Genomic DNA, 26,913 nt, shown 5'->3' on the forward strand with positions numbered 1-26,913 from the left:
AACCTAAACAATGAGAAATAGTTCTCAAAATACAGAATATTCTGTGTACTTTTAATTTGTTTGTAATCAGGCGAAAACTGTGCGATGGTTTGGATTTTAGAAGGTTGCTAAGTGGGTTTCGTGGAGGACCGATCACCTTAGGGATTGGTGCAACGCACGAGCAGTGAATAAAGATAAAGCAAAGGAGAGTAGGCTTACGTGTCTCCCAGAGCCGCCACACACGAGAGGCCGCACCGCGCATGCGCGAAGCCTCCATCTGTCTCCTCAGTGCTCAGGAGGTTGGAGGAAGATGATGATGCGGCCGAGCGGACCTCGTGCGTCGCGCGCTACTCATTAGACGTAGATTTTTTTTCTTTCACTTGCCTTGTCTAGTTTCTTGCCAAATATATACATATTGCTGCTCAATGTGGAGGTGCGAGAGGAGCGACGCAGAAACTGAGTAGGTGCGACGTCAGAGAAGCAGAAGAAGAGAGGAAAGGAGAGGAAGAGGGGGCGAAGTGAACGGGGCTGGGCATCAAATTGTACCGGATGTCATTATACTCTGTTAAATACCAAGGACGTGAGTAACTCCTACCGTTTGGGTATTTGGGTGTTGACTTTGTTTGTGTTGAATAGCGCTTTTCATTTTTTGACTTCAGACCTGTTGAACCTAACCGTGTAAGGTGACAGAGAACCCTCTGATGAGATGTATTCATTTGTATTATTATTCTTATTTCGGACTCTTGTCAGCAAGCAGACAGTCAGCCTGTTAAAACAACCTGTATGAAAATACCACAGTCCACTTTATAGTTTTGAAATCGCGACTGGCTGTGAATGCGCAGAAACTCCTCCAAAAATACACACCCGGTAAAGTGTTGTCCCACTGACGTTGTTAAGTGCAAATTCCCAACACATGATCCGTAACGTTTTGAGTTTTGAGCTCCGCCTTCTCCGCATACAGTTTTCTGTTTTTGGCTATTCCAGCCCATGCATGCATGCATGCAGATAGTCACCGATCAGGCGGTGTCTCTCCGGGCATTTGTACTTAGGCCCTCATCTAAGCTCGTTGATCAATTGAATTTAAGCCTCTTGGGCGGCCAGAGCGGAAACCTGCTGACACATGCGCCCCCGGTCTCTTTGTTGCGCTTCGCCCTCTCGCTCTTATCTGGCTTCTGTCCCTCGGCGGGTTGAACTACATCCTGATGCGCTATATCGCGCAAAATCCTTCAAAGATTGCCCATCCCTGCAGATTATTTAATCCCCACGCCTAAAATGCAACACTGCGTTGAAGTGCTCGGCTCTTTTGCTCGGCACTCACGCTGGTGGAGAGTAGTTACTGTATACTTAGCTATTAATTATTTAAAGGACAACTGATCTGACTCATCGGATTAATAATAGATTAATATAAAGACAAAAGCTCTCAACTCTGTGGCGGATAAGAGCTGTTTGTTATGTAAGGCACCCTAATTAGGGAGAAATCCAATGCCAGCCAAAGCTTGTATCGGGCCCTAAACAGAATTTCATTTTGAGGGTGGGTCATCCCAACTCACCTAAGAGCTCTTTTACATCCTGCATTGTTGAAGATTTTTTAATTACACACCTAACAACTAATATTAGGGTTCCGGGCTGGAAAGCAAAAATTGTGCCTTCTCTTTGTTTTGGAAGTTGGGATTTTCCAGAGTATCTCTACAATATGTAGACGCCTCCATGCAGTCAGAGGTTGCAGAGCAGCCCCAAATTCATTATTCAAGATGGCTGCTGACTATAAATAGCATAATGAAAGTTGCAGATATAAGCTAGAGTCGCACCAGTCGATCAGCGACAGATAGGAATCAACCAACGTCCCCTTGGTCCACTCAAATCAGGCTAGTCGAATATTGAAAAATTCGGATCCCAGCTGTAAAGACATGAACAAATAGCAGGTACTTGGGTGTCCCCTTTTTCTTTAATGAAAATACAAAAAAGGCTTGGGACATACGCTTTAATGCATAATGAGGACCATGTTCTTTCCTTCATTTTTTGTTTTATTGGATTTCAAACTGGGAACTATATCAAGGAACCTCTGGCTATTTAGTTTCTCTTTTGTGCACTGCAGTTCTGGTGCCACACATAGCAGTATCGTTTCAGAAAATGTTCCTTTAGAGTTTGAACGCATAACATGCGAAGAAATATGTGACCGTCTGATATTGCTGTTAGTAGCTAGCGCCAGAAGACTTTTGTCCAACAACAGAGCGTCTTCGGTCAGAGGCGTCTCCAGATCAGCCGTAAGACAGACCGCTACAGGAGATTCTTCCTGCCTGCATCCATCACCATCTACAACAACCTTTTGAGGAAACCCCTGTAACACGAGTTACACCAGCAATTCATTTCCATTTTGGGATGAATAAAGTATTTTTTAATTTAAATTGAATCTGAACTCCAACTTTCCAGATCAATCAAACCCAACGTAAAATCAGCAGACAGCAACCTGTATTAGATAAATAAACAGGCCTGTGTTGACATAACTTGGGGAAAATTATTTTTATAACATGTTAAAAGTTTATTATTTGTTTTTTGTATCAAACATTAAGCATTTCTAGAACTCAGAACTTGATGCTGTCTCAGTAGAGGATGGTCATTTATTTACCTGAATACTCCATTTGTATGGCTGTTGCTGATACCAAATTTGCAAACCTATCACCTGACTACACACACATCCTGGTTTTAGATACTTGCTGAGGACCTTGGCTTAGCTTCCATTCATTGTCAACCCTTTCTATGGCCTAACCCTGACTCCCACCCTAAACTTAATTGGCATCTTAGTCCTAAACCAAAGCCCTAGCCCAAAGAAAAATGAGGACCAAAAAAAAAAAAAGGTCCTCACTTTAATGGTAATGTATAAAAAAATATCTTCTCATTACAAGTACACACACGTACCAATGCAGCCATTTACAATGGGACAAAAATGTTTAATGAGGAAGCATTTCTTTAACTAAAATCTTTTTTTCTGGCTTCTAATTTCCAAGGTCACCATGTGATCATGTACTTAAAGTCCTGTTTTGTCATAGTTAAGAACCCTAACACAAGCAACTAAAACATAACATGCTCTGTGTTGCAGCTGTAAGCAAAACCCGTATCCACTCGAGATGGCAGGGCGTTGCCATGTGTCCCTCTGATGTGGTGTGCATGACCTGTAATTTAATTTTTGTCTCTCTTTTTTTTGCTCTTTTTCTGTCTCCGCAGTTTAATCACGACCAGCGGTACAGCTATGGAGGTTGTAACACATTTTGTGAATGACACAGTAGAGTTTTATAAATGGAGCCTTACTATAGCAGGTAAGTCGGGTTCCTGATGATGGGGTAATTATAAACTGGATGGAGGGTGCTACATTTTGCTGAACTGGATTTCAAAAATGCTTGGACTTGTATTGATTTATGCTGCTAAATTAAGTTATACTAAAAACAAGCAGAATTGGTCCCAAGTTTTCCAGTTCATTTTGTTTTCTTCTCCTAGGCAGGCAAGGGAACTACTTAATTGTGCTCTAATTCAATTTTAAGGAGTACTGGAGCGGTTATGTTGGGAGAGAAATAAGCATAAACAACAGTATAACCATGCTAAACCTTTGTTTGATCAGGCTCTTCCTGGCTGATACTAGTTTGACTCATTCTACTTTTTTTTTAAATACATCAATGCAGGGGTGTGGGGTGGGGGATCCAGATTGTCCAATAGATACAGTAGTTTTGTATCCAGCAACAACAAGATTGTTCCCATTTATGCACCAAAGCATAGCCTTTGTCTAATTTCTGTAATTCTTCAAACTAAATTCTGTTTATTGATGTGGTCATACACTGAAAAAAGTAGTTCTTAAGTTTGCTGCATTTAATGAAGAGGTGAAAAAAATTGACACAGCCGATCAACGGAAACTTGGTTGTTTTCTGTGTCTGGTTGGGTGATTGGTGCATTTCTACTTGAATGTCATTTACGTGGTTGGAGTAACATATTAACTGTCAAAAAAGATGAAGTATTACCTAATAAATCTATCGTGGAAAGTCAGTAATAACAAAAAAAAACTTCTTTTCTCCAGACAAGAGGGTGGAGAACTGGCCGATGATGTTCTCTCCCTCTCCCACACTGGCCATCAGCTGCCTGTACTTGATCTTCCTGTGGGCGGGGCCTAGGTACATGCAGGACCGCCAGCCCTTTACGCTCAGGAAGACCCTCATAGTGTACAACTTCAGCATGGTGGTCCTCAACTTCTATATCGCCAAAGAGGTCGGTGCCACTGCGTACGGGTTGTCGTTTTTTAAAGTCTTACTAGATGTTAAAGACCTGTGAGTGATGAAAAGCAAACTGGTCTCCACTGTTCAAAGATCATTTGACTTGTTCTGCAATCCTTGCTCCGTAAGCCTGATGCATAGCATAAGGATAATAGTTAATTCAGAACCAACGTGTAGCAAAGGTAATCACTCTGCATTCTATGAGGAAAAACAGGTGAAATTTTTATACAAAGGTATCAAATCAAACTTGGTCCAAGTACAGTATTTTCCAGTATAGTTCAATACCAACCAATTCAGTCAGACCAAGCCAATCCAAATTCAGGATGAAATCAGTCATCAGTGGTTGATGTGGTTAAATTGATAGTTCGGAATAATTTACCACAGATAGATGCGGAGATGTTTTTAAAGATTGTTCCTGAAATGAGACTTGTATCGATGGAGATCCTGTATCTGTAAATATTTGCTGCTGTACCTTTTTGTACCTTTCCTTTGCCTTGATCTGACTTTGCCATTTGCACACTCTCATCAGCTCCTACTAGCATCAAGAGCCGCTGGGTACAGCTACCTGTGTCAGCCTGTCAACTACTCAAATGACGTGAATGAAGTCAGGGTAAGCTCCCTCACATGCACCTTTCACTGAGCTAACCTGTGCACACATCCTACCATGTCTGGAGAAAAAAATGGACTCACAAAGCAAATGTGGACGTCTGCGGCGGTCACCAAATCACGCACGCAGCATTGAGCGGTTCTCTGTGGCTAACAGGTGGAGTAATGCCGTAATCTCGTTGCTGACGTTAAGAAGATCACTAATTCTGCTGGGCACCAGAGTAGGAGAGCAACAGAGAGATGATGAGAGCCTGGCGTTTCCAGCCGTGCTGATTTAAGGACAAAGAGGGTGTGGTAGTTGGTCACACTACCTTTAAGAGCCAAATGACGTGACGCCAACTGTAAGATCGCTCCTCCCATGCGGAAGCGTGCCACAGGCGAATCTAACCCCTGACAACAAAGACGTTGTAATGGCAGGGATAGTGAAGCTCACTGTTATCAGAGGCATTTTTGCCTTTCCTACCGACATTAAGGGAAATAAGACAGAGGAAAAAAAATGTTTTGTACATCAAGTCAGTGAAGTTATTTCAAGGTAACCACGGACCAAGTTTAGATATCTAACTTATACCCAACTTAAAATATATATTAGTATATGCTGCCATCGAGCTATCCATGTCAAGACAGTGAAAGTCTGTACTAGGAGTGTAATATTCTACTTTACACTACCTATTAAATGCTTTGTCCATCAGTCCTGCTAACTGATCATAGCTTCAACTTTTGCAACATTTGAAGTTGAAACATACATATATGCAAAAGACATAAAACACAGCAGATCTAGCTTCAATCATTACCCTTTAAATTAACCTCTAAGCATACAGCTTCCTGTGGGCGGGGCCTAGGTACATGCAGGACCTAGCATACAGCAAAGCATACAGTGATCGCACATTGTTTCTTTCTCCTGCATTGTTTACATTTCAATTGTTTACTTTTTAATCACTGCTGCACTTTATACTGTAATTTAAAAGCTGTATGCAACGGAATTTTGTTCTGTATGCACTCTGTACATACAAAATGACAAATAAAGTTGTCTAAGTCTAAAGTTGTCTAAGTCAGTGTAATTATGAGCAAAGACCAAACATTTGCTTGAAGTTAACCTTCGCACAGAGACACATTCGGTAGCTCTCCGTCGTTCACTGTTGTGTTCAGCTCCTCGTGAGGTTAGCTGCATGCCTTTATCCACCCGTTTACATTTTTCTATACTCCTTTTAGGTGTTGGGAAAGGAATAATCACCCACTACACGTTCGGGATAACGCGTTGTCTGATTGGCACTTTCCCTCACTGACAATATTTAACCATTTTTGCCTATGTTTTTTTTAACGAAATCACTCTGACCGCAATGCTTTCGTAATGCAAAATCCCGACAAAGTTGTCAGAGGAAAAGGGCCTGCAGGTGCCGCAGGTAAGGGACGAGCCTCCGGGATTGATCGACAGGTGGCGTCACGTCAATTCCACCTCCTTTGGCGGCTCTATGCTCCGACTCAGTGGGCTGTCGGGTTCAGAGAAATCAGAGTGGCTTTCAAAGAAAGGCCATGTGGACCGTGTGCATGTCCAACAAACAGGGAACAATACAGCTTCATTAAATAAGAGTATCAATGGAGATTTGTGGCAAATTTTGCAAGTATAAGTGTGTTTTTTCTTGTGAAGACTTCTATGCATTTTTAAATGTGTTAAAATCAGGCATTTATCACTGTATTATTAAATCAATACTTAAAAAGGTATTGTTTAGCTTAAAAGTATAACAAAAGTGGTTTCGTATAGTAGTTATTAGCAGTCAGTATCTTATCTGTTCTAGACAGGTCTGAACCATCTCAGTGGTTCATTAGTGATATATTTATTTTCACTGGAGAGTTGAGTTGATTAGTCACAGAGTCACCAGTTCCAAAAATGTTTTAGATGTCGTTTTGAAACTGTTTTACATACAGCACTTTGAATCGTCTTGCTACTGAAAAGTGCTTTAGAAATAAACTTGCCTTGCCTTATTTTACAAACATTAACACTGCTGTGGCTTTGGCATGAGATGGTTATTTATACTGAAGGCAGAGCTGGTCCTCACTTCCTAATCAGCAATGTTCTGTGAATGCAGTGTTGTAACATAGATGGAGGAGAATCTATATATAATGTAAAAATTATTTGTAAAATTTAAGTTAATTTTACACAAATTTAAAATTATACTAGTCGGACTAGCTGATAAGTCATCCCTGGAGCTAACTACTTTGGGCTTCTTTGAAAGTTTAGTGCAACAATTATTTTCTATTTAAGTAATCCAAACGTTCCCTTTAAGGTTCCCACACTTAGCTATGCTTTATAAAAACGTTTGTATTAAAACCAACCCAGTCTGGGTAATTTTGCTAACTTAGTCTACCAATCTTTTTAATTAAAAAATAGGTTAAAGTGACTAAGACCTAACCTTAAAGGGGGCATGACATCACTGTATAAACTATTTCATGCTGCAAGTATAATTTTCCCCAAAGAATTTAATCTAAATAAATAATGTCACCTTTTTTTAGGGGGTTGTTTTGGCAGCGAGTTCTCCGCCGCGACCGCAGCAGAGAGCTGGCTGCCCTGTTGCTTCAGTGTTCATAGGTTTATCAGATGAGATAGCATTTAAAAATTAAACCAACTTCTGCGTAATGACGACGTTGTGGTCGCCACCGTCAGCGTTGGTAGAGAGGGTTTTTTTTTTTTTTTTTCAAAATCAGTTTGTTTGAAAATGCTCAGGAAACAGCTTCAGTAGAGGGTGCTGAAGACATGAACATAACACAGTCTCGTGTTGGACCGGTGAAGTTAGTTTTAGCTTGGAGATTGGATGTTCGCGCCAAATGAAATTTGTTGCCATGGCCCCTTTAAGATTAATAGTGGGTTAAAAATATTGGGCCACTATATGGATTACATAATAAATATTCTGGGTTAAATGAAGGATTTTGTGTGTAGTGAATCAGCATTCAGTTTTTAGATTGAAAAAAAAAAACAAAGTCATGTCTAACCTGAACATGTCTAATAAGACTTTTATTAAAATTTGGATAACAAGCATTCTAATATAAATCACTGTTTAAAAATGTAGCCTGTCTTTATTGACTTTATGGTCAGTTCTTCAGCGAAAGTGTAAACGCTGAACACAGCTAGCATTACCCTGTGCCGAGTACTTGGGAGGTGAAAGGCTAATCTTACCTTAGGTGAACAAACCCCTTTTCTAGTGTGAATTAAATCCATGAGCGTTACCCACTGATGTTACCATTACCCAACAGCATCATTTTAACATTTTATGATTTCTTATTCCATCCTTTGGAAAAAAAGGTTCAGTGAGGTCTGATCAGGCTAGTGTATGGTTCAAATGCGACCTGTGAAGAACGAAGCTGCTCCTACTGTTTGCCGAGGAATTTTACCGGACTTCAGCTGCCGTCGTTGATGTGTATTAGTATATACCAGAATTATCTGATACATTGTGTCACTGTGCAGATGTTTGAGCTTTACCACTTTGTATAACACGCATTCACACTGCCTCTTATGTCTCCAGATAGCATCTGCTCTTTGGTGGTACTACATCTCCAAAGGTGTGGAGTTCCTGGATACGGTCTTTTTTATACTGAGGAAGAAGTTCAACCAAGTCAGCTTCCTCCACGTCTACCATCACTGTACCATGTTCATCCTGTGGTGGATCGGTATCAAGTGGGTCCCTGGTGGACAGTGTGAGTATAAGGATCGCCATTTGTTGTACCCTGCAGACTGAGACAGCCTTTTGTACTTGCTGGATATTTATCAACAACCTGGCCCAAATACAGTTTTTTTTTTTATCCTATCTGCAGCGTTTTTCGGTGCAACCATCAACTCTTCCATCCACGTGCTCATGTACGGTTACTATGGCCTCGCCGCCTTGGGACCTCACATGCAGAAGTACCTCTGGTGGAAGAAATACCTCACCATAATTCAGATGGTGGGTAACACTTTTAGAGATGCACCTTACACCCAAAAAAAATCAACCTGCTATCCAGTTACAGACTAGAAACTCATCTAACAACACAATTTCACTCATTTTACTCTTTAGACATAGCTTCTTGCAGTTTGTTATGGCAGTAACATGTTGCTGTTGTAATACAGTACAGTATGTGATATTTTAGGGATGGTGTTATCGCTCTGCTTTAGGTAAGCACGCAGCTAATAATATGGAATTAGATACATCTTAATAAAGGGGTTCATAGATATTGAATAATTTCATAAATTACATTATTACACCTGAAAGATGAATTTCCCTGACCATCCCACGAATATGAACAACAGTAAAGAAAAACTCACATCTGTCATTATTTGCCACATTCTGCACTTCTGATTACCACGGTGGCATTTTTGAGTAGAAAATATTGTGTCTTTGTTGGTATGGCAGTGATATTCTATCGGTGTTGCTCAGCCAGCCCAAAGCTAGTCACTCTGTAAGAAAATTGCATAACAAACTTGACAAAATATATTCCTTAACAGATGATTTAAAGGCAAGATTCCTAACTAGATAACTGGCTATTTGCTGCATGATCTTTATAGACTATGGGTCACAAGAACAGTTCTTAAATATCCTTGATTTGTGTGGGGAAAAAAACATTTTAAAGTGTTTTGGACATCTTCGACTGGGCCTGGGCGTGTGTGATATTTTGAATCTGAATTATTAAAACAGATTTTACACAAACAATAAGAATTTAAAAAAATGCATAATTAAAAATTAAAACATGTATCAATGAGCAAACTACCGGTCCCCGTTTTTCATAGATTTCACAAATATATTTTAAAGTATGTTTAACTACTGCAGAAAAATTTTGTCCTAGGGTGGCCCATCCATAAACTGTGGTTTTCACCCGAAAAAGAAAGTTTCAAAGTATCTGTATTTATTTTAGCATTGTTGAGTTGAACTCTAATCTGTCTAAATATGGAGGATTTTGAGCCAAAAATTATTAGATGCAGTCCAGAAAAGTGTCCCTTTAGTTTAGCACTTCACCTTCTGTGTTATCAGCCACACGCAAAAACAGCGATATTTATTTAAAGCATTTATAATTTCCATATTTTAGGGAGGTGGAGGTGGCTGTAATCCACAGTCATTCCCTTTCCAGTTGACTGGATGAGCATATAAGCAATAGAAATAGCCATTCGGATGCAACCTACATTTTAGGGGGTTGTCACTGCACCCCTAGGCCATGCTGAGCTAGGCAGATGTCCATATAGACCTTTATCAAAAACTGCCTCTGCTAATTGCACTCCTAAAGAAATACAATATAACAAAAATCATAAATGCATTCAAAGCATTTTTCTTACCTTCCTGCTATGAGTCATAAAGTATTTATGACAGAAGCAGAGGAAATGTTACTGTAAACAGCATTTCATTAACTTTAAAAAAAAAAAGATAAAATTATTGAGAAGTGTATTTAAATTATTCTTGGCATCTTAAATGAGGCATTGCTGTGTGTCTTTTGCAGCATTGTTAGAACAGCTAGCATTACCAAACAAGAAATCTCTGTATGTATTCCTAAGGAATATAGATAAATTACTTTTGAGCTTTCAAAAAAACTGACAGTTCCAAATATTTGAAAGCTCAAAAGAATAAAACAGAGCAATTTTGCTGGATTTTAAGCCATCCTGTTTTCAGCTTAAAGGAACTATAACTGGTTCTGCACAAATTTGGCCTGGTGAGTGAGGAGGACAGGTAAGTTTGAGCTGTAAGCCCCGCCCCCAACAGTTTTTCCCCCAATGAGAAACAATCGACATGTACGAGACTAAACATGCACATCAAGCTCGTGCACAATCCTCCCTAGGAAACAAGGCTTCATGTAGGGAATTTTGTTTGTTTTCTTTGACAGAAATGGCTACGTCTAGGGTAAATTCTTATGTGAATGGTCAACACTTACATGCATGCCATGCTGTTATGTTTACCATACCCTGCCGTGCACACGTTGGAGGAGGTGCTGCTTATTCCTACTTAAAAAACCCTGGACTTGATCAATCCCGCAACCGATTAGTCAATTGTTATCATCAACTTACGTATTTTAACTCATAGTATATTGCGTAAACAGCCTTTTTCTTAATCAGACCACAATATATTCAGGTATAGGTTCTTTAAAGTTCTACTCTCCTTAGTCTTTCGCAGCCTGGATGAACCACAGAGATGTCTTAACATGTAAAAAGCATGAAAATCCTCTCTGAGACTGAAAATAACTTAGTCTGCGTTCCTTCTTATGAACATCCACACTGAACAATGTTATTGTCAGTGCAGCTCGTTAGCGTTTAGGTTTACTTATCAGATACCAATGTAAATAGTTTCTCTAAAGTCTCTTTAAAGATACTTTAAACCATAGGAACGGCATGAGGGAAAATTCATTTAGTTTTGAAACATAACTTTCAAACCTTGGTAGAACTTGATACAGGCACCCCGTTTATTTGGACTGTTTCTGTTTTTGACAGTTCATTGTGAATGTTATGAACTTTTCTAAGTTTTCACATTTTTCAATGTTTACCAGATCCAGTTTCATGTAACCATCGGCCACGCCGGTTATTCCCTCTACACTGGCTGCCCGTTCCCCTGCTGGATGCAGTGGGCGCTGATCGGCTACGCCGTCACGTTCATCGTCCTCTTCGCCAACTTCTACTACCACGCGTACCGACGCAAACCTTCGTCGCAGAAAGGCGGCAAGCCAGTAGCCAACGGCACTTCGGCTGTGACCAACGGCCACAGCAACATGGAAGAAGTGGAGGAAAACGGAAAGAGGCAAAAGAAGGGAAGAGCGAAAAGGGAGTGAAGAAGAAAGGGGGGGGCGCGTGCCTGGCAACGATCTGCAAGTGGACGTAGATGGAGGGAGGGGAGAAATCAACCAGACAATCATTTCTGCAGATAATGTAGATTAACGTGATTCGGGACCAACGTGAGAAGAACAGTGGGTGTCAGTGTGTATTTATGGGCAAGTCTGTAAAAGCTTCTGGTTTTAGGCGGAAAACAGTCGTGTTGTTTTGTCTCCATATCATTTTTTTTTTTTATGAAGAAAAGCAAAATGCTGATCACATAGGCTCCACGCTATTCTGTCCAGCTGTGTTTTGGACCCTGTTAGGACCAAAATGTCACAGAGGATGCAAACATGCTCAGCATCCACAACCAAAATTCACCTCCAACTTTTGTACTCTGGATTCTAACACTGCTATATCTGAAAGCTTGAATAGTTAATGTGCTATCTTATTTACTAGTGCTCTAAATAAATTTTGATTACTTTAAGTGTTACCAGAAGATTTTTTTTTTGCTATCTTGATTTGTTTCGTGGGGGGGGTGGGGGGGCATTTTGTTTACAGATGCAGTTGATTTGAATACGGCTATCAAAGGAAACTACACAACCCTCACGCCTGCCATCTGTTGTATTTTGCATTGCCTTGTAAAAGTATTAATATCCCCTGTGTTATTTTTTTTTAGAACCACAAACTTCTGTAATCTATCGAGATTTGATATGTCATAGATCAACACAAAGTGGCATGTATTCCTGAAAGAGAATCAAAATATTTCATGATTACTTCATTTGGAAAATTGCAGATGATGCCTTTTGCGGTTGTCTTTTAAAAGTGGCTTTTTATTTCCACTCTTCCATAAAGACAATCATCTGTGAGAAGCACAACTAACGGTTATTCCACCTGAGCTGTGGCATTCTGCTGCTCCTCCAGAGTTCATGTTGGGCCTCTTGGCTCCTTTTTGATTCATACTTCCCTTGAAAATTGGAAAGAAAGGGGAAAAAATACATGTCTCCAATTCCTTCTACTTTTGAATTTCTCTATGCTTTCTGTTGATCCCTCACATAAAACAAATTGAAGTTTGTGATTGTGACTTGACAACTTAAAAATGTCAAGACCAATGAATACTTTTGCAAAGCACTGTTGCTACTTTACGGTCATCTGCAGCATCTACCAGTGACACTATGGATAGTGCAATGTTTTGCAAAGAATAAATTGCTGCATTTATAGATTAATATGCGACTACGTTGCTGATTCAAAAGACTTGGGATTAAAACTTAGGGTAGTTCTTTAAATCTTTCGGAAAATGTTGTCGACTCTGTAACAATACATTTCTTTTAAGGGTCTTCACAAATTATTTCTGCTGTGCGTCATAGATGAGTTTGAAGGATATTGTCTCACTGCCACTTAGAAGCAAGGGGAAATGCATCCCAAAGGAAACGCTTTTTTAAAGATATTAAGAATTTTATTGTTTTGTTTAAAGAAAGGTGACTGCTTCCTGGCTTCACAATTAAATGAAATAAATAAACTGTCAGCACTGTCTGTGTTCTTGTGTTAGTGCATGTGTTAAATCGGCTGTTTTGATGCTGTTTCTTTACACAGATGTGACTGACTCCACGCCTACTGTAAATCTAAGTCCATCCCAATGCCCTTTGCACACAAACCCCCACCATTCATTCTTTCTTCACCCACCCCCCACCCCCCAATTTTTCTGGAACTGCAGGTTGGAAAGATCCCCTAGCTGGTCGGACTGCTAGAGAGGCTGTATCTTCTTCAGCCTGTTCAGACAGATCTGCCCTAATCTTTGGGAACAAATTGGCTTTAGCTCCAAAAGAGCTTATTTCCACGTCACTCCACAATATATCCAGGAAAGCAGGTCACTGTCAGAGAACCTACAGCTAATCTTTGGGCAGTTAGTTGGAACCATCGGAAAAGGGGAAAAGCACGAATGTGCATCTGAAATTCTATTTTTGAATTGATTTACATTATATTCTTACACATTAAACCTTTTCTTTGTTCTTTGAAAGTCTCACATTAAAGTATAATTCAAAAGAAGCAGATATTTCCTAAATGTTTCCTTATTAGGCCTTCACATGTATTTCATGATAAAAAAATATACAAACCTATGTAAATTTAAAATGTTTGCTATAAGTTTTTTTTTTTTTTTTTTTTTGCACCCTGTACATTGCTAAACTCCGCCCTCCGTTCCTCCTGTACAGCAACACTTTTTGCAAACAACCACTCCTCTCCCTTCTGGCATCAAGGTGTGGATAAAAAAAGGACTGCAGGAGGTATAGACGTGTAAGATATTCAAGATGAGTTCAGTGCAACGGAGCATATTTGTCCTCCTCAGGGACACAGAGGGATCTAAGCCAAGGACTAAGAGGATTGCAGAGGGGTCAAGGCTTTCAGCACAGGGCACCATTGCTTGCTCCCCCTTTATGCTGCAAGAAGAATGATCAAACATGTCTTTGCACATTCATAAACTGACATGTGGATTTCTATAGTGGATTCAGCGACTGCTAATGAAACCAATTTCATAAAACATGCATCCAGAAGAAACAAGGTTAAGCTGTGAAAAACTATTTACATGTTGAATTTTCTCTCTAAGTTCCCTTGGCTTTAGTGTCAACAGGTTTGTTGGGGCTTAGAGTTGCATGGGTTTGCTGACAGTCTGCAGACCACAATATGAAACAGGGTGAAGGGTCATTTAACAGGGTTTAAATCCCTACAAACCTGACCCGCTGCTCACTCATCTCATTAGCAATTAAATGACTAAGAGGGACTAACCGAGTGGAAACAGTCAGCGTTTTACTGGCTGTAGGTCTCTGGAACAGTTTGACCGTGTGGACAGCGACCTCTGCTGGACAAGAATCATCTCTCTGGATCTACTCTGACAAATACGAAACATACATCCCTTGTTTTGAGAGGATATTTACAGATATTTAAAATATGATTTAAAAAAGAAGGTACTGTTTTTTTTCTTGCTTTATTCTTATTTTTTTCCACCACACACTTCCCTTTATTCTATTTTGATTTCATTAGTTTAGGCTACTCCAATATTATTTTACATCACAATCTTATTATTTGCTTCTTCTGCTCTGATTCCTTTGGTGAAAACTATAAGAGTTTGAGTTTAAAGTTTTCACAAGCTATGTGGGGGGTACAGCAACCATCTGGAATCAGATGTTGCAGTCACAGTACACTAATATTTACCCTTTTGATAGATACACAAAACACTATATAGCTATATAACAAGTTGAACACACCCTCCTCACTGTAAAACATGGGGGTGGCAATATCATGCTGTGGGGATACTTTTCTTTATTGGTGCTGATTAGAGTCGATAAGAATATCAATCGAGCTAAATACAGAGAAGTCCTGAAGAAATCCTGTTAATGGCTGCAGAAGAGTTGAAACTCTACCTTTAAGCAGGACGACAGCCCTAAACCCACAAATGAAGGGGTTTGAATCAAGTCATTTTCATGAGTCAGAATGACCCAGTCAAAGTCCAACAGTCTACAGTGCTTGAAAATTGTTCTTCACAAAGGCTCTCCATGCAACTAGAGCAATTTTGTGTTTTGCGTACAACAATGAGCAAAAATGTCAGTTTCAGGACATGCAAAGCTGGTAGATATATTAAAAAAAACAGGCAGTTAAATGAAAGGTGGCTCTGCAAATTACTGACTCAGAGGGGGCAGAATACAAATGCATACCTAATTTGTTTTTTTTTATTTAAAAACATTATTTTGTTCAAATTCAAAGTACTTGTTGGCCGTTCACATGAAATCCTGATTAAATACTATGAAGCTTGCTGTTAAAATGTGACAAACATTTGTAAAAGTAAAAGAATGCATTGTGCGTTTCGCTGCATCCGGAAAGCTTTCTCAATTCAAATGAATAAAAAAGACATTTGAATAGAGAAATGTTTTTTGGAGTGACCATGACCTGGATGACTGAGAATCTTCACCAGCATTTAGGATGTAACCACAAGAAAATAACTGAGAACAAACAATATAAGAATACGATAAGAAAAAAATAAATGGTTGGTAGTTTCAACGTTATTTTACGTGAAGATGGATGTACAGTGAGATAGTGTGAATTTGCTTCCTGGTTTGACGTCCACGCTGACGTCATGGTGCGTGCCCCTTGTGGTGCCTGGTGGTGCCCTGGGTGTGCGGTCTTTCACGGGGCTCTTCTGCGGTAAGCCTAAAGTCCAACAAACAGCAAAGGGCGTTCGACCAAACTTTTTATATATTTTTCTGCAGCTATTTTGCTATTTGGAAAGTCGATCTTTGGTGGAAACCTTTTCTGTAAACTGTTTTTTTTCACCACAGATGCACTTGTCATCGCTGGAGAAAAGCGACATCTAGTGGCGTCATTACACAAGTTGAAACCTTGTTCTTTTAATGTTAAAACAACTGTGAATTAAAACTAAGACTGCACATTTTGGACCTTTTATAGGCCTATAGTCATCTGATGTGTTGTGATAAAATAACGGATATACGTGGAGCTCATTTATGTGGAGACGAAAATGAAGCCAGTCGCCAGCAACGCTGCAGATCCTCCAACAACATCCACAGCTGGAAAAAGCTCAGGGAGACGGAGCAGAGCTCAAGATGCAGCGAACAAGCGAGCAGCCACACATCCAAACGGCTCCAGAACCTCCCTGAGGGCGGAAAGAGGCAAAGACGTGGAGGCGGGGAAGACCCGGTCCGCCGACGGCCGCCAGGGGGAGCTCGAGAGGCGCAGCGGGGCAGCTGTCCAGCCGGTTGGTGCTGAGGCTGATCTCCTCACGCCAAACAGGGCGGATGCGGCCAGAGGAGATCCACCGGCACCACCGGGCCGCACCTCAGCTCTCGGCATACCCAGCCGTAAAGAAAACCCCGCTCGGGAAATTCTGCGCAACGAAACCTCTGCTCTAAGGAAAAAAGAGGAGGAGGAGGAGGAGGAGGGGGTGAAAGGCAGGCGGCGGCAGAGGAAAAGCGGCGCCGCTGGGTGCTGTGGAGCGGGCCTCGGCTTCGGTTCGTGGAGAGGAGGATGCTTACAGGCTGAGCTTATCCACTTTCATCTGCACAGGAGACTGAAGAGGAGCGGCGTGAAGATGCAGACCAAAGCGGAGGGCGCGATTAGGGCGGAGGCCGCGCAGGGAGAGCCCGATCCGGCTGCTGAGGCGGCGACGGAGGCGGCGTCCGTGACACAGCAGGACGAGGCCCTGGAAGAGGAGATCGAGAGGCTGCTGGAGGAAAACGATGATCTCAAGGTGGAGACTAAACCATAAGACGATTCTCTGTTAACAGTTGGAGGATGTTCAAAACAGTAAAAAAAAAAAAAAAACACCGAGTAAATTCTTATCATGCAATCAGTGACAGATGGGCCATCAATCAATTAGCCTGTTGATTATTCTCCAGAACAGTGCTGCTCTGAAAACTCCCAGCCCATGGAGGAATAATTTGTTATTGATTAGCCTGTGCTGGTTTTGATCCACATGGATCATTAATGTGTCTTAACAAGGATCTTACAGCAATAGTCACAGGGCAGGATTTATGCTACACAAGCTTTATTTATGCTCCGTGGAGAGATTGGAAGAATATATATATATATATATATATATATATATATATATATATATATATATATATATATATATATATATATATATATATATATATTTACATCTACATTATATATATTTACATAATGTAGGAAAATTACTGGAACCTTAAATTATTTTGCTCTAAAATATTTCTTTTAACTGCACAAAGATGGCATATGTAAAATAAGAAAAGAAAAAAACAGGACAGAATTAAATCACACAAAAAAAAAATACTAACTGCAAACTAATTGTCTTAATGTGTGGCCAAATGTCTGGTGCATGTTGTTTCCAGTCAGTGATGTCATTACCCGTATTTAAGTCAGTCAAAAATAAAAAATGAACACTATGCTTAAAATAGTGTTTTATTAAACTGGAATATACTTTTAAATAAATGAATAACAGAAAGAATAAGAGGTAAAAAGGAAGACATTTTAGTGTCATTGCAAATCAAGGTCCGTGAATGAGAAAGGAATAGATCGTCTAAAACTTAATTTGAAGTATACTGTCCAGTGAGAGACTACAGCAAAGCTTGCCCATTTGTCGTTGTGACCCATCCACAAATGTTTTGTGTGGTTTAAACCAGTGTGAGATTGAGGAGATGAGGGCCGAGATGGACGAGATGCGAGACACCTTCTACGAAGAAGACACATGCCAGCTGCAGGAAATGAGGCGTGAGTTAGAGAGGGCCAATAAAAACTGCCGGATCCTGCAGTATCGACTGCGCAAAGCTGAGAGGAAGAGGCTGCGCTACGCCCAGGCGGGCGAGATTGATGACGAGCTGCTGAGGAGTCTGGAGCAGGACCTCAAGGTAGAAGCCATCAATCCAAACCCATCAAGCTTCCCCTGACATTATCAAGCAAGGTGTTTGCTTGAATTATTAGTCCTGCTGCTTTCACAGAGTGTAGGAACTTCAATTAGTTACATTCATTTTGAAAGGCAGAGCTGGTACAGTTCTGTTTTTTTTTCCCCCTTTTCGTTTTTTTTTTTGTAAATGTACCGCAGGTGGCGAAGGATGTGTCAGTGCGGTTGCACCACGAGTTGGAGAAAGTGGAGGAGAAACGCACAAAGACAGAAGAGGAGAATGAAAAACTGAGACAGAATCTCATAGAGGTGGAAGTGACCAAACAGGCTCTGCAGAAGGAACTAGATAAAACCAAAGAGGTGAGGATGTGATTGACTTGCACCCAATGGACTGACTTTGGTCCTTTATATTGAACTAACATGTATACGCCCTGATGTCCTTGGTTTTTATGCAGTGCACTGACACCTCTACATCTCAGTTTGTAAAATAAAAATGCCAGAAAAACCCAGATACTTTACACTTTAGACACAAGCTGTAAATCAAAGCTCAGTTTTTGTGGAAACAGGCTCATACTCTGAACATTTTCACATTCCATCAAGTCACCAACACAAACTTTGCGGAAGGAAAATTATCCATGGTTTTCAAAATATTTTTACACATAGAATTTTGAACAGTAGTGAGCAGTTGTATTAAACCACCTTTAATCTGATACCACCATAGGGTTGGACAATATAGAATGAAAGCATGTCGATAAAGTAAAAATCATATTGATCGATACTTATCAAAACAATTCAAAATATACATTTTAAGTGCAGCCCTAGCCATTTAATGCTGTTGCTTAATTACCTATTTTTAGATAAATGGATTCAAACAAAACCCTTTATTCAACCAACTTTTTACGAAAACTACAAGCGTTAAAAAAGAGAAAAGAACATGTGCTCTCTGAACTCTCTGAAGGCTGATGGAGCTTTCCTCCGTTTGTGATTGGTTGGGAGGATGTAATGACTGTAGTATTACCCTACATGATAGGCTAGAATGCACTGTTCTTTTATTGAACTTTTTATTGACCCCTGTTTTTTATATTGAACCATACGTCTATTGATCAATTTATATCGTTATTGAAATATCATCCAGCCCTATACCACCAAATACAATCCAGATCCCCATCCATCCAGACTGAGGTTGAGCTATTTTGCAAAGAAAAATTTAAAAAAAGGAACCGCCTCTAGGTGTGGAAAGTTGGTAGAGACATACCCCCAAAAGGCTGGCGGCTGTAAATGCTTCAAAACGTGATTCCGTGGCCCTCTTTCATGATTTCTATTTGTGAACATTTTGTGAAAACCATGTATAATCCTAATTCACCTCCACAGGTTTGCACTACTTTGTGTTAGCACTGTATATTTTAAAACACAGTCTAAAAAAAATATATTCTTCTGTCCCCTTTTTCTTAGTCTCAAAAGCGAAGGGGAAGCAAAGACATCCAGAAGGCTGACAAGAAGCCCGCACAGCCCCCTACAGAGGTCAGAAGCTCTCACTAACAGATATGTGTGTGATAAAATATCTTCTGTTTTTCTCACCTTTTTTCATTCTTATGTAGTGTTCTCCAGTCAAACGCTTGGTATGTTATTTTAGGCTGTATATTTAAACCGTAGCGAAAAAGATTTGAAGTCTTGAAGTAATTAAGCAAGACTTAGTGAATGTTAAACATCCTCTTGGACCGACCTCTTGGCTGAACAGGAAGTGGCTCAAAATCTTTCCTCTAATCTTAAGCCGTCGAGTCTTTTCCAGCTTTTCTCTGAGACTGATTTCCTCCTCTGTGTTTTAGGAAGAGAATGAAGACCTAAGGTGCCAACTAGCCTTCATCAAGGAGGAAGCCGTGCTTATGAGGAAGAAGGCGGCCAAGATTGACAAGGAGAAGGATCGTCTGGAGCAAGAGTTGCAAAAGTATCGCTCCTTCTACGGAGAACTGGACAGTACCCATCCCAAAGGGGAGGCCGGGGGTCCGCCCACCACCCGCGAGTCAGAACTAAAGCTGCGGCTTCGATTGGTGGAGGAGGAGGCCAACATCCTTGGAAGGAAGATAGTAGAGTTGGAGGTAAGACAAGAGAACTTGTAGTGAAAAGTAGTTGTTTTTGAGTGGAAATCCATGGTCTCCATGTTTCCAACCAGGTTGAGAACCGTGGTCTGAGAGCTGAGCTGGACGACCTCCGGGGTGAGGGAGAAGGCGCCGGAAGCTCCGGCTGTGAGGCGACGGGCGGGGCGGGCGCGGGCAGAGGTCTGGGCGACGATCTGACGGAGCTCCGGCAGCAGCTGCAGCTGGTGGAGGATGAGGCCGAGCTTCTGAGGAGAAACCTGGCCGATGCTGAGGACCAGAACAAGAGGGTGACGGCAGAGCTGAACAAACTGCGTTTCAAGGCCGGCACCCACGAGGGAGGTGCCAGACACGGCGGAGGGGGATCTGGAGGCGCAACGCCGGACGGAGCCAAATTTGACAATCTGCAGGAGGAGCTGAAAGCTGCAAGGCTGCAGATTAATGATCTCAGTGGCAAGGTCTGGAATATTAATAGTTATATTTTCTGTATTTATAATGAAGTGAAAAGCATATACAGATCTTTAGAAAAGTAATAAAACCCCAAACTTCAGTAAATCGTAATGAGATGTTGAGCGATAGGCCGACAGAAAGTAGCACATACTTGTAAAGTTCAAGGAATTGGCGAGTATTTTTATCCAACCACTCTTTAATCTGATAATTCCAAGGTATTTAGGGTCAAACAACATGTAATGTAACATGTACTATGAATAATCTAGATGTATTTAAGTCTTTTTAAAGCCTAAGACATAAAAAAGTTCTAAGAGTTCAATGTAAGACTTTTTTGGGGTGCAGAAATCCTGGCTAAGATGCTGGTTCAGTGGTGCCACTGAGGGAGGACCAAGAGATCATGTCCTTCCCAGTTACGCCAGACAAGCTCATTAACATATTTTTTTACTGGTACTTTTAGGTCCCTTTTTTGCCCTTCACAATATGTCACTGTGTCCATCACTAACTCCAAGCCCCACTCTCACTCCCCTGTATATGATAACTGCCAAACAAAATTCCTGAAATTCAGTCATGGGTTTTGGTTTCGGCCTGCCATGTCAAGATCGTTAATGGCCCCTGTCCACGCACTGCTTTAAACACTTTCTGGAGGCGCTTCTGTTTAAACGGGATGCAGTACTTTTTCATCGGTGTGACCTGCATTGGCACTGAGGCAAACGGTGGGGTGGGTCTGGCTGTCTTACAGTGTCGAACTACAAAAACAGAACTAAAAATAAGTAAAATCTTCTTGAAAATACTTTATTTGTCCTTGATCTGAGCTGGTAAATAAGATTGTCTGCCAATGGAAAGAGTAATTTTACCCCTAAAATAAGATAATTAGATAAAATAAACTTGAAATAAGTTGATGGAGATGAGTTGTTCCAAAAAAGTAAAAAACAAAGCAACTGGACTTGTTTTCCGTAGTTGAAGACGTTTCGCTTCCTCTCCAGGAAGCTTTCTCAATTTAAAAAGTCCGGAGTAATGTGCAGTACCAAGCTTTATACTACTGTCCAAACAAAGGCCTTGTAATGGTTTAGATAACATACAACCAAAACAGGTCCACCCCTTAGTAATGGGCGGTCATTAAAGCCATTAAGCCAGCAGATTGAACCGAAAATGGTCCACCCCTCTGTAACGAGGAGTCGTTAGGGTCTTTATTGGCCTGGCTTAAAGGAACGATGTTTTGATCCCCCGTATGAGGGTGAGAATTTAGGTGATGATGGCCAGAATTAATTCTATAGCTGGATTGTAAGTTTTTGAGAGTTGAAACCTAAGGTCTCCTCCTCTGTTTAAGGTTGGCCTTTCTCTCTTAACGTAGATGGCTTCCTTCACACCCCTTTCAAACCATCTGTCTTCTTTGTCCAAAATGTGAACATTTTGGTCCTCAAAAGAGTGTCCTTTGTCCTTAAGGTGTGGGTGGACAGCAGAGTCTTGTCCTGAGGATGTAGCTCTCCTGTGTTGAGCCATGCGTCTGTGGAGAGGTTGTTTGTTTTCTCCAATATAAAGATCAGAACATTCCTCACTGCACTGAACTGCATACACCACTCCGCTCATCTTAGAGTTCTTCCTATTTTAAGTGCAAAAATCTTATTCCATTGGCAGATTATCTTGTTTACCTGCTCAAATAAAGTACAAATACCCTCATTTCAATTTTAACTTATTTTAGTTCTGTTTTTGCAGTGGAGTTGCTCTACAAAGGTTGTTCTTTTGCACGAGTTCTTGAGTTAATGCCACGATAGGCCCCGAATCTGGTTCAGGCTCCAAATTGGACTGGCTATGAAAAGTATAAAGCAAAAAAAGACAAATGACTCAATCATTGCTATTTTCTACCGATTCAACGCTAAACACAAAGTAGCGCTGATGGTTAAAATACTTTTTTTTCCTATTTTTTAGCGTATTTGGGTCATTACCTACAAAACTTGGTATAAAAAGGATAGCTATTGGGATTCATGATCCGCGTTTACCTGACTCCGCCAGATAGATTTGCTCTGCATATCCATCTGGAAACCTTCCGTTGAAGTAATTTTGGGAAGGGGCGAAAATACTGGTTAGCTGATTGGCCTATGTTGATGATAGACGGGCCAAATGAACCAATCAGATTCGTCGTCGCTCGTAACAGAGCGACCACGAAAACACAACCACAAGCCAAGCTACTCTTGCTGCTGCAGGTAAAGGCTCGTTAGCTCAGCAAAGAAATACTCTGTAATTCCGATAAAACTTGCTCGATAGCCACGCTAACGCTAGTTTCATCGGCTGAAACCGCCATGTTCTTTAGACTGAACTGTCGCGCTTCCCGTTGCGTCACACCTCAACCCGCCTCAAAGCCAACGCTGATTGGACGTTCGTTTGGTGAACGGCTCCAAATTTTCTTTAACGGAAAGTAGCCAGACTGATCTGCGAGTGAAACCTTGAAAGCACGCGAGATCAGGATGGTCTCACGAGGCTAGATCTGCGTAGGTTTGCTCGTGAAACGCAATCAACGACAAAGCAAGTTCCCGTCTCACTGCTGCCCCTCTCTTCTCCTCCAGGTAATGCAGCTTCAGTACGAGAACCGCGTGCTCCTCTCCAACATGCAACGCTACGATCTGGCCTCCCATCTCTCCCTGCGGCCCAGTCCCCGCGACAGCGACGCGGAGAGCGACGCGGGCGGAGCCGGGAGCGGCCGCCGTGAAAGCGACGAGGACTCCACCTCCTCCCGCTTGCTCCCGCCCCACCGCAAACGGGAAGGCCCCGTGGGCGGGGAAAGTGACTCGGACGAGGTGAGAAACAGCAACAACGGCAGCGGCCGGTGCATGACGCCCACAAGGGGCCTCCACACCCCGCCCGGACCAGAGGGCTCCGCCTCCTCCTCGTTGGCTCGCTTCCTGCCCGGCGGCCGCTGTGGCCTCCACGAGAGGCAACAGCTGATTGACATCCGCGTGGAGGCGGAGAGGCTCGTGCGCACCATCGACAGGCTGATCGCCGACACGGCCACCATCATCTCCGAGGCGAGGGTCTACGTTTCAAACGGTGACTTGATGTTTGGAAGGGGAGGAGAGGAGGGCGGAGAGGCCGATGGGAGCAGGATCAGAGAACATGAACTGCTTTATCGCATCAACGCCCAGATGAAGGCCTTCCGAAAGGAGCTGCAAGCGTTCATTGACAGACTGGAGGTGCCGAGGCTCGAGGACAGGGAGGCAGAGGAGCCACTGTCGGTGAGACTTGAAATCTTTATAGCTTCACGCTGGTATGCAAAACTCCTAAAGAAAAGACTGATTGTTCTTCTTTTTTTTCTCACCCGTTCTTCACTTGTTATGTTTCCCTCAGATGTTCCAACCCATCATTTTGCTCATCCTTATACTTGTCTTATTCTCATCCCTCTCTTACGCCACTATCTTTAAACTGGTCTTCCTGTTTACCCTCTTCTTCGTTCTGTGATGCAAGCCACCCTACGTTCAAACCATCCCCGTTTGTGTTTGCTATGTCGATTTTCATTTTTTTTTTTTTTTTTGTTTTCTCGCCAAAGCGCCTCATTTGTTGCCATGGTAATCTAAAGCACAGATAAAGCTCAGCACTTGCCCTTTTCCGCTCACTAACTGGCTTCAGCAACTGGAGTCTCCATTATCATAGCCCGTCACTGTCAGCGTCACTTGCTTCAAAAGGTGAGTTTCCTGAGTGTCTCTATGTGGTCTTAATAAATTATTCCTGAGACATAAAGCATTAGCGTGATTACAGCCTGGCTAGAGGAGCACACCTTAGAGAATGATTGAGATTTCTGGCTTTTTCTAGGAACAGACGAGAAACAAAGTAATTGATGCGTATCAGTCTTGAAGACGTTGCAAAACAATTTCTGAGACTTTGGACTCCAGTTAACTCTTGCAGAAAAGAATCTAAAATAATTATTTATGTCGACAAAGCAGAAGTAGAAATTAAATCGCAACCCCGCCTGCTACCGCCAGTCGCCACGCCTATCGGACAGTAGTAAGAGGTCCAAAATAGTAAGAAGTAAGACGTTGTCTGGGCAGAGAAAATTCGGCTAGGACAAAAAACTGTTTATATATTGTTAATTTTATTTTATTTTGCTTTTCTGCTTAACTGCTAGAGTGCAGGCCACTGAGCCTGACGCTACAAATTTAATCAGTAAAGTTGATGGCCGGTAATTGGTTCCTTTGCTCCAGCTTATTCCATTTTATTGACGTTTTCCCTTAGTTTCTTCTCACTAACTTGCAGAAATATGTCCGCGTAGTCTATAGAAATATGCCAAATCTTGTCAGCAAAGATTATTTTTTTTTTTTTACAAAAGCAAATACAGTGTGCCTTTTTTTTTTTATTTCTGGGGAGATTCAAGCATCTCTGCTGGTGCCAGAATATTGTGGTTATAGAGACAGGAAGTAAAGAGACAACACCCAAGCTCTTGAAAAGCATTTAGGCTGAGATGATTGGAGTAGAAAAAAAGTAGACACTCTAATGACGTTTCCTCACTTATTCCCCAGACTGAGGTCAATCTGACTGCTGTCGACTACAGGTTAGATGCTGACTGCTCATCACAACCCAACAAAGAAATGATGTAGCTGATGTTTTAAGACATAGAAAATATTCAATACCACTTCTAAACGACAATATAATGTTTTATTGTAATTGTGCCTCTCGATACAGAAGCTAGTCATCATCTCATGCTTGATTTGTGTCCTAGTTTGTCCTTGATGTGATTAAAAGTCAATTTGTAATCTATAACATGCTGTGAATGCAACATTCTCTTTGTTTTCCAGAAAACATCTCCTACCACCCAACAGTTGTTTCCTGACTGTAAAGTTTACAGTGTAAGTGTGTTTGTTTATTCTTTCTCCTACGTACACGGCATATTTATCAGATTAAATAACAGGTGGAGGGAAAATCCAGGGGGCAGTATCTGGACTCTTGCTGTCAGGGGACCCTAAAGCTACCCACAGAGCTCTGATTTGGTGCTGGCAGGCATGTGCACACATAGACCCTAAGTGGTGCTCCGAGAATGAATGTCTCTTTTTTTTTTATATTTAAAATTAAATTTAACCTGTCTGCCATCAATTTACCTCAATAGTGTTTTGATATTTGAGTTAGATTCACTTTACTGACTGACAGGCATTTATTTAAGTTCTTTTGAGAACTATGCATTTCATCCGAAGAGCATGTAATCATGAAATCCGGTGATTTTAAAACTTTTTGGTTGTTAACGTTTGTCAGGTTTATTGAAAACAGTGTAGCGGCCCTTGACATAAAAAAAAAAAAAGTTCAGATATTTATTTGCATCATGCACCCTCCTCACTGTGTTTTACTTGTTACCGGGACCAATGAGAGATAGAACCATGAGTTCAATACAAAGAGAGAACAGGGGAATATACAGACAGCAGTAGCAGACAGACAGACAGACGTAGAATTTAAGGAGTTTTACTGTTTTGTTTCATTTGAAATCTTAATTATTTTTGATGTTAAAAAAGCATGACCACAAACGTTTTGGAGGAGAATGGCATTCAGTTTTCACGGTAAAGCGTTGAAAATAAAAACCAACATGAAATATTTGCTAATTACATCATCCTGACCAAAACTCTGTTCTGTGTAGGAAAAAGAACTTTTAGTCAATGAGTTATTTCCATGCAAGCATTTACATTTCAACAGTTCAACAACCATTTTGCAAGGTATTTAACATTACCAACTAATATACAGTCATTCAACAAATTGGAAAGCGGCTTGTTTGTCGGATTAAAAGTACCTTTGAAAAAAAAAAGCCTTTAAGCTGGTATTAAACATACTTTTCATTTAGCCCCCATTTTTGCATTAAAAATGAGCTTTTTTTCATTGGTCTGATGCAATATTCTAATTTTAAATACTATGTTTTTATTAGGCAGAGGAGGGAAAGAAATTCATATTTAACAGAAATAAAGGCTTTAAAACATCTGCAGTCTGTGTTAATCTATATAATGTGTTTCTCTTAGTGAACTGAGTTACTGAAATAAATGAACATTTCAATATGACATTTTGTCATGTGGTGAAAGCTCAATGTATTTTAATGGGATTTTATGCAATAGCAAAACACAAAGTAATGTGTAGCTGTGAAGTTTCAGGAAAATTATACTTTTGCAGTTTTTTTTTTTAAATCAAACAAAAATTTAAAAACTGTGTGCATTTTGTAATTAGCCCCATAAGGTTAACACCTTGTTGACTTAATGGGACTAACAACTACAAGTATTTTGGGATACATCTCAACCTGCTTTCCACATTTAGAGACCAAAAACTTTGCCCATTGTAGAGTACCTTTAACTGAGTCAGACTGGTTGAGTGTCTGTGTTGGCACAGATTTTTAATTGGACATAGGTTTGGACTTTGACTGGGCCATTTTTCCAT

The 26,913-nt window shown here is 40.9% G+C and overlaps 2 protein-coding genes across 3 annotated transcripts; both read left to right on the forward strand.

Annotated features, from left to right (window-relative positions):
- Positions 1-261: 261 nt before the first annotated feature.
- LOC105930574 (elongation of very long chain fatty acids protein 4) lies at positions 262-13,125 on the forward strand. Its single transcript, XM_012868850.3, has 7 exons — positions 262-559; positions 3,202-3,293; positions 4,043-4,230; positions 4,765-4,845; positions 8,357-8,528; positions 8,646-8,773; positions 11,334-13,125. The coding sequence occupies exons 2-7, from the start codon at positions 3,227-3,229 to the stop codon at positions 11,610-11,612; spliced, it is 915 nt and encodes a 304-aa protein (XP_012724304.2). The 5' UTR covers positions 262-559; positions 3,202-3,226; the 3' UTR covers positions 11,613-13,125.
- Positions 13,126-15,920: 2,795 nt separating this feature from the next.
- Positions 15,921-25,060, forward strand: LOC105930568 (protein SOGA3). Of its 2 annotated transcripts, XM_012868841.3 has the most exons (9): positions 15,926-16,846; positions 17,763-17,987; positions 18,182-18,340; positions 19,433-19,501; positions 19,807-20,076; positions 20,151-20,531; positions 23,085-23,750; positions 23,863-24,197; positions 25,029-25,060. In XM_012868841.3, exons 1-8 carry the CDS (start codon positions 16,118-16,120, stop codon positions 23,971-23,973), a joined length of 2,610 nt encoding a protein of 869 aa, XP_012724295.2. In that variant the 5' UTR covers positions 15,926-16,117; the 3' UTR covers positions 23,974-24,197; positions 25,029-25,060. The 2 variants fall into 2 exon arrangements, with proteins under 2 accessions (XP_021175280.2, XP_012724295.2); XM_021319605.2 differs by lacking the exon at positions 25,029-25,060 and having other exon boundaries at positions 15,921-16,846; positions 24,062-24,197.
- Positions 25,061-26,913: the final 1,853 nt, after the last annotated feature.

The sequence above is a fragment of the Fundulus heteroclitus genome, chromosome 15 (assembly GCF_011125445.2).
Source record: "Fundulus heteroclitus isolate FHET01 chromosome 15, MU-UCD_Fhet_4.1, whole genome shotgun sequence".
Taxonomy (NCBI): Eukaryota; Metazoa; Chordata; class Actinopteri; order Cyprinodontiformes; family Fundulidae; genus Fundulus; species Fundulus heteroclitus.

What these genes read in the sequence shown, in the direction of transcription:
- LOC105930568 (XM_012868841.3), top strand. Translation starts at nt 16,118, where the DNA reads ATGAAGCCAGTCGCCAGCAACGCTGCAGATCCTCCAACAACATCCACA. An exon ending in AACTAGATAAAACCAAAGAG is followed by an intron (nt 18,341 to 19,432) that starts GTGAGGATGTGA and finishes CCTTTTTCTTAG; the next exon opens with TCTCAAAAGCGAAGGGGAAG. An exon ending in GGAAGATAGTAGAGTTGGAG is followed by an intron (nt 20,077 to 20,150) that starts GTAAGACAAGAG and finishes GTTTCCAACCAG; the next exon opens with GTTGAGAACCGTGGTCTGAG.
- LOC105930574 (XM_012868850.3), top strand. Translation starts at nt 3,227, where the DNA reads ATGGAGGTTGTAACACATTTTGTGAATGACACAGTAGAGTTTTATAAA. An exon ending in ATGGAGCCTTACTATAGCAG is followed by an intron (nt 3,294 to 4,042) that starts GTAAGTCGGGTT and finishes TCTTTTCTCCAG; the next exon opens with ACAAGAGGGTGGAGAACTGG. An exon ending in ATGACGTGAATGAAGTCAGG is followed by an intron (nt 4,846 to 8,356) that starts GTAAGCTCCCTC and finishes TTATGTCTCCAG; the next exon opens with ATAGCATCTGCTCTTTGGTG.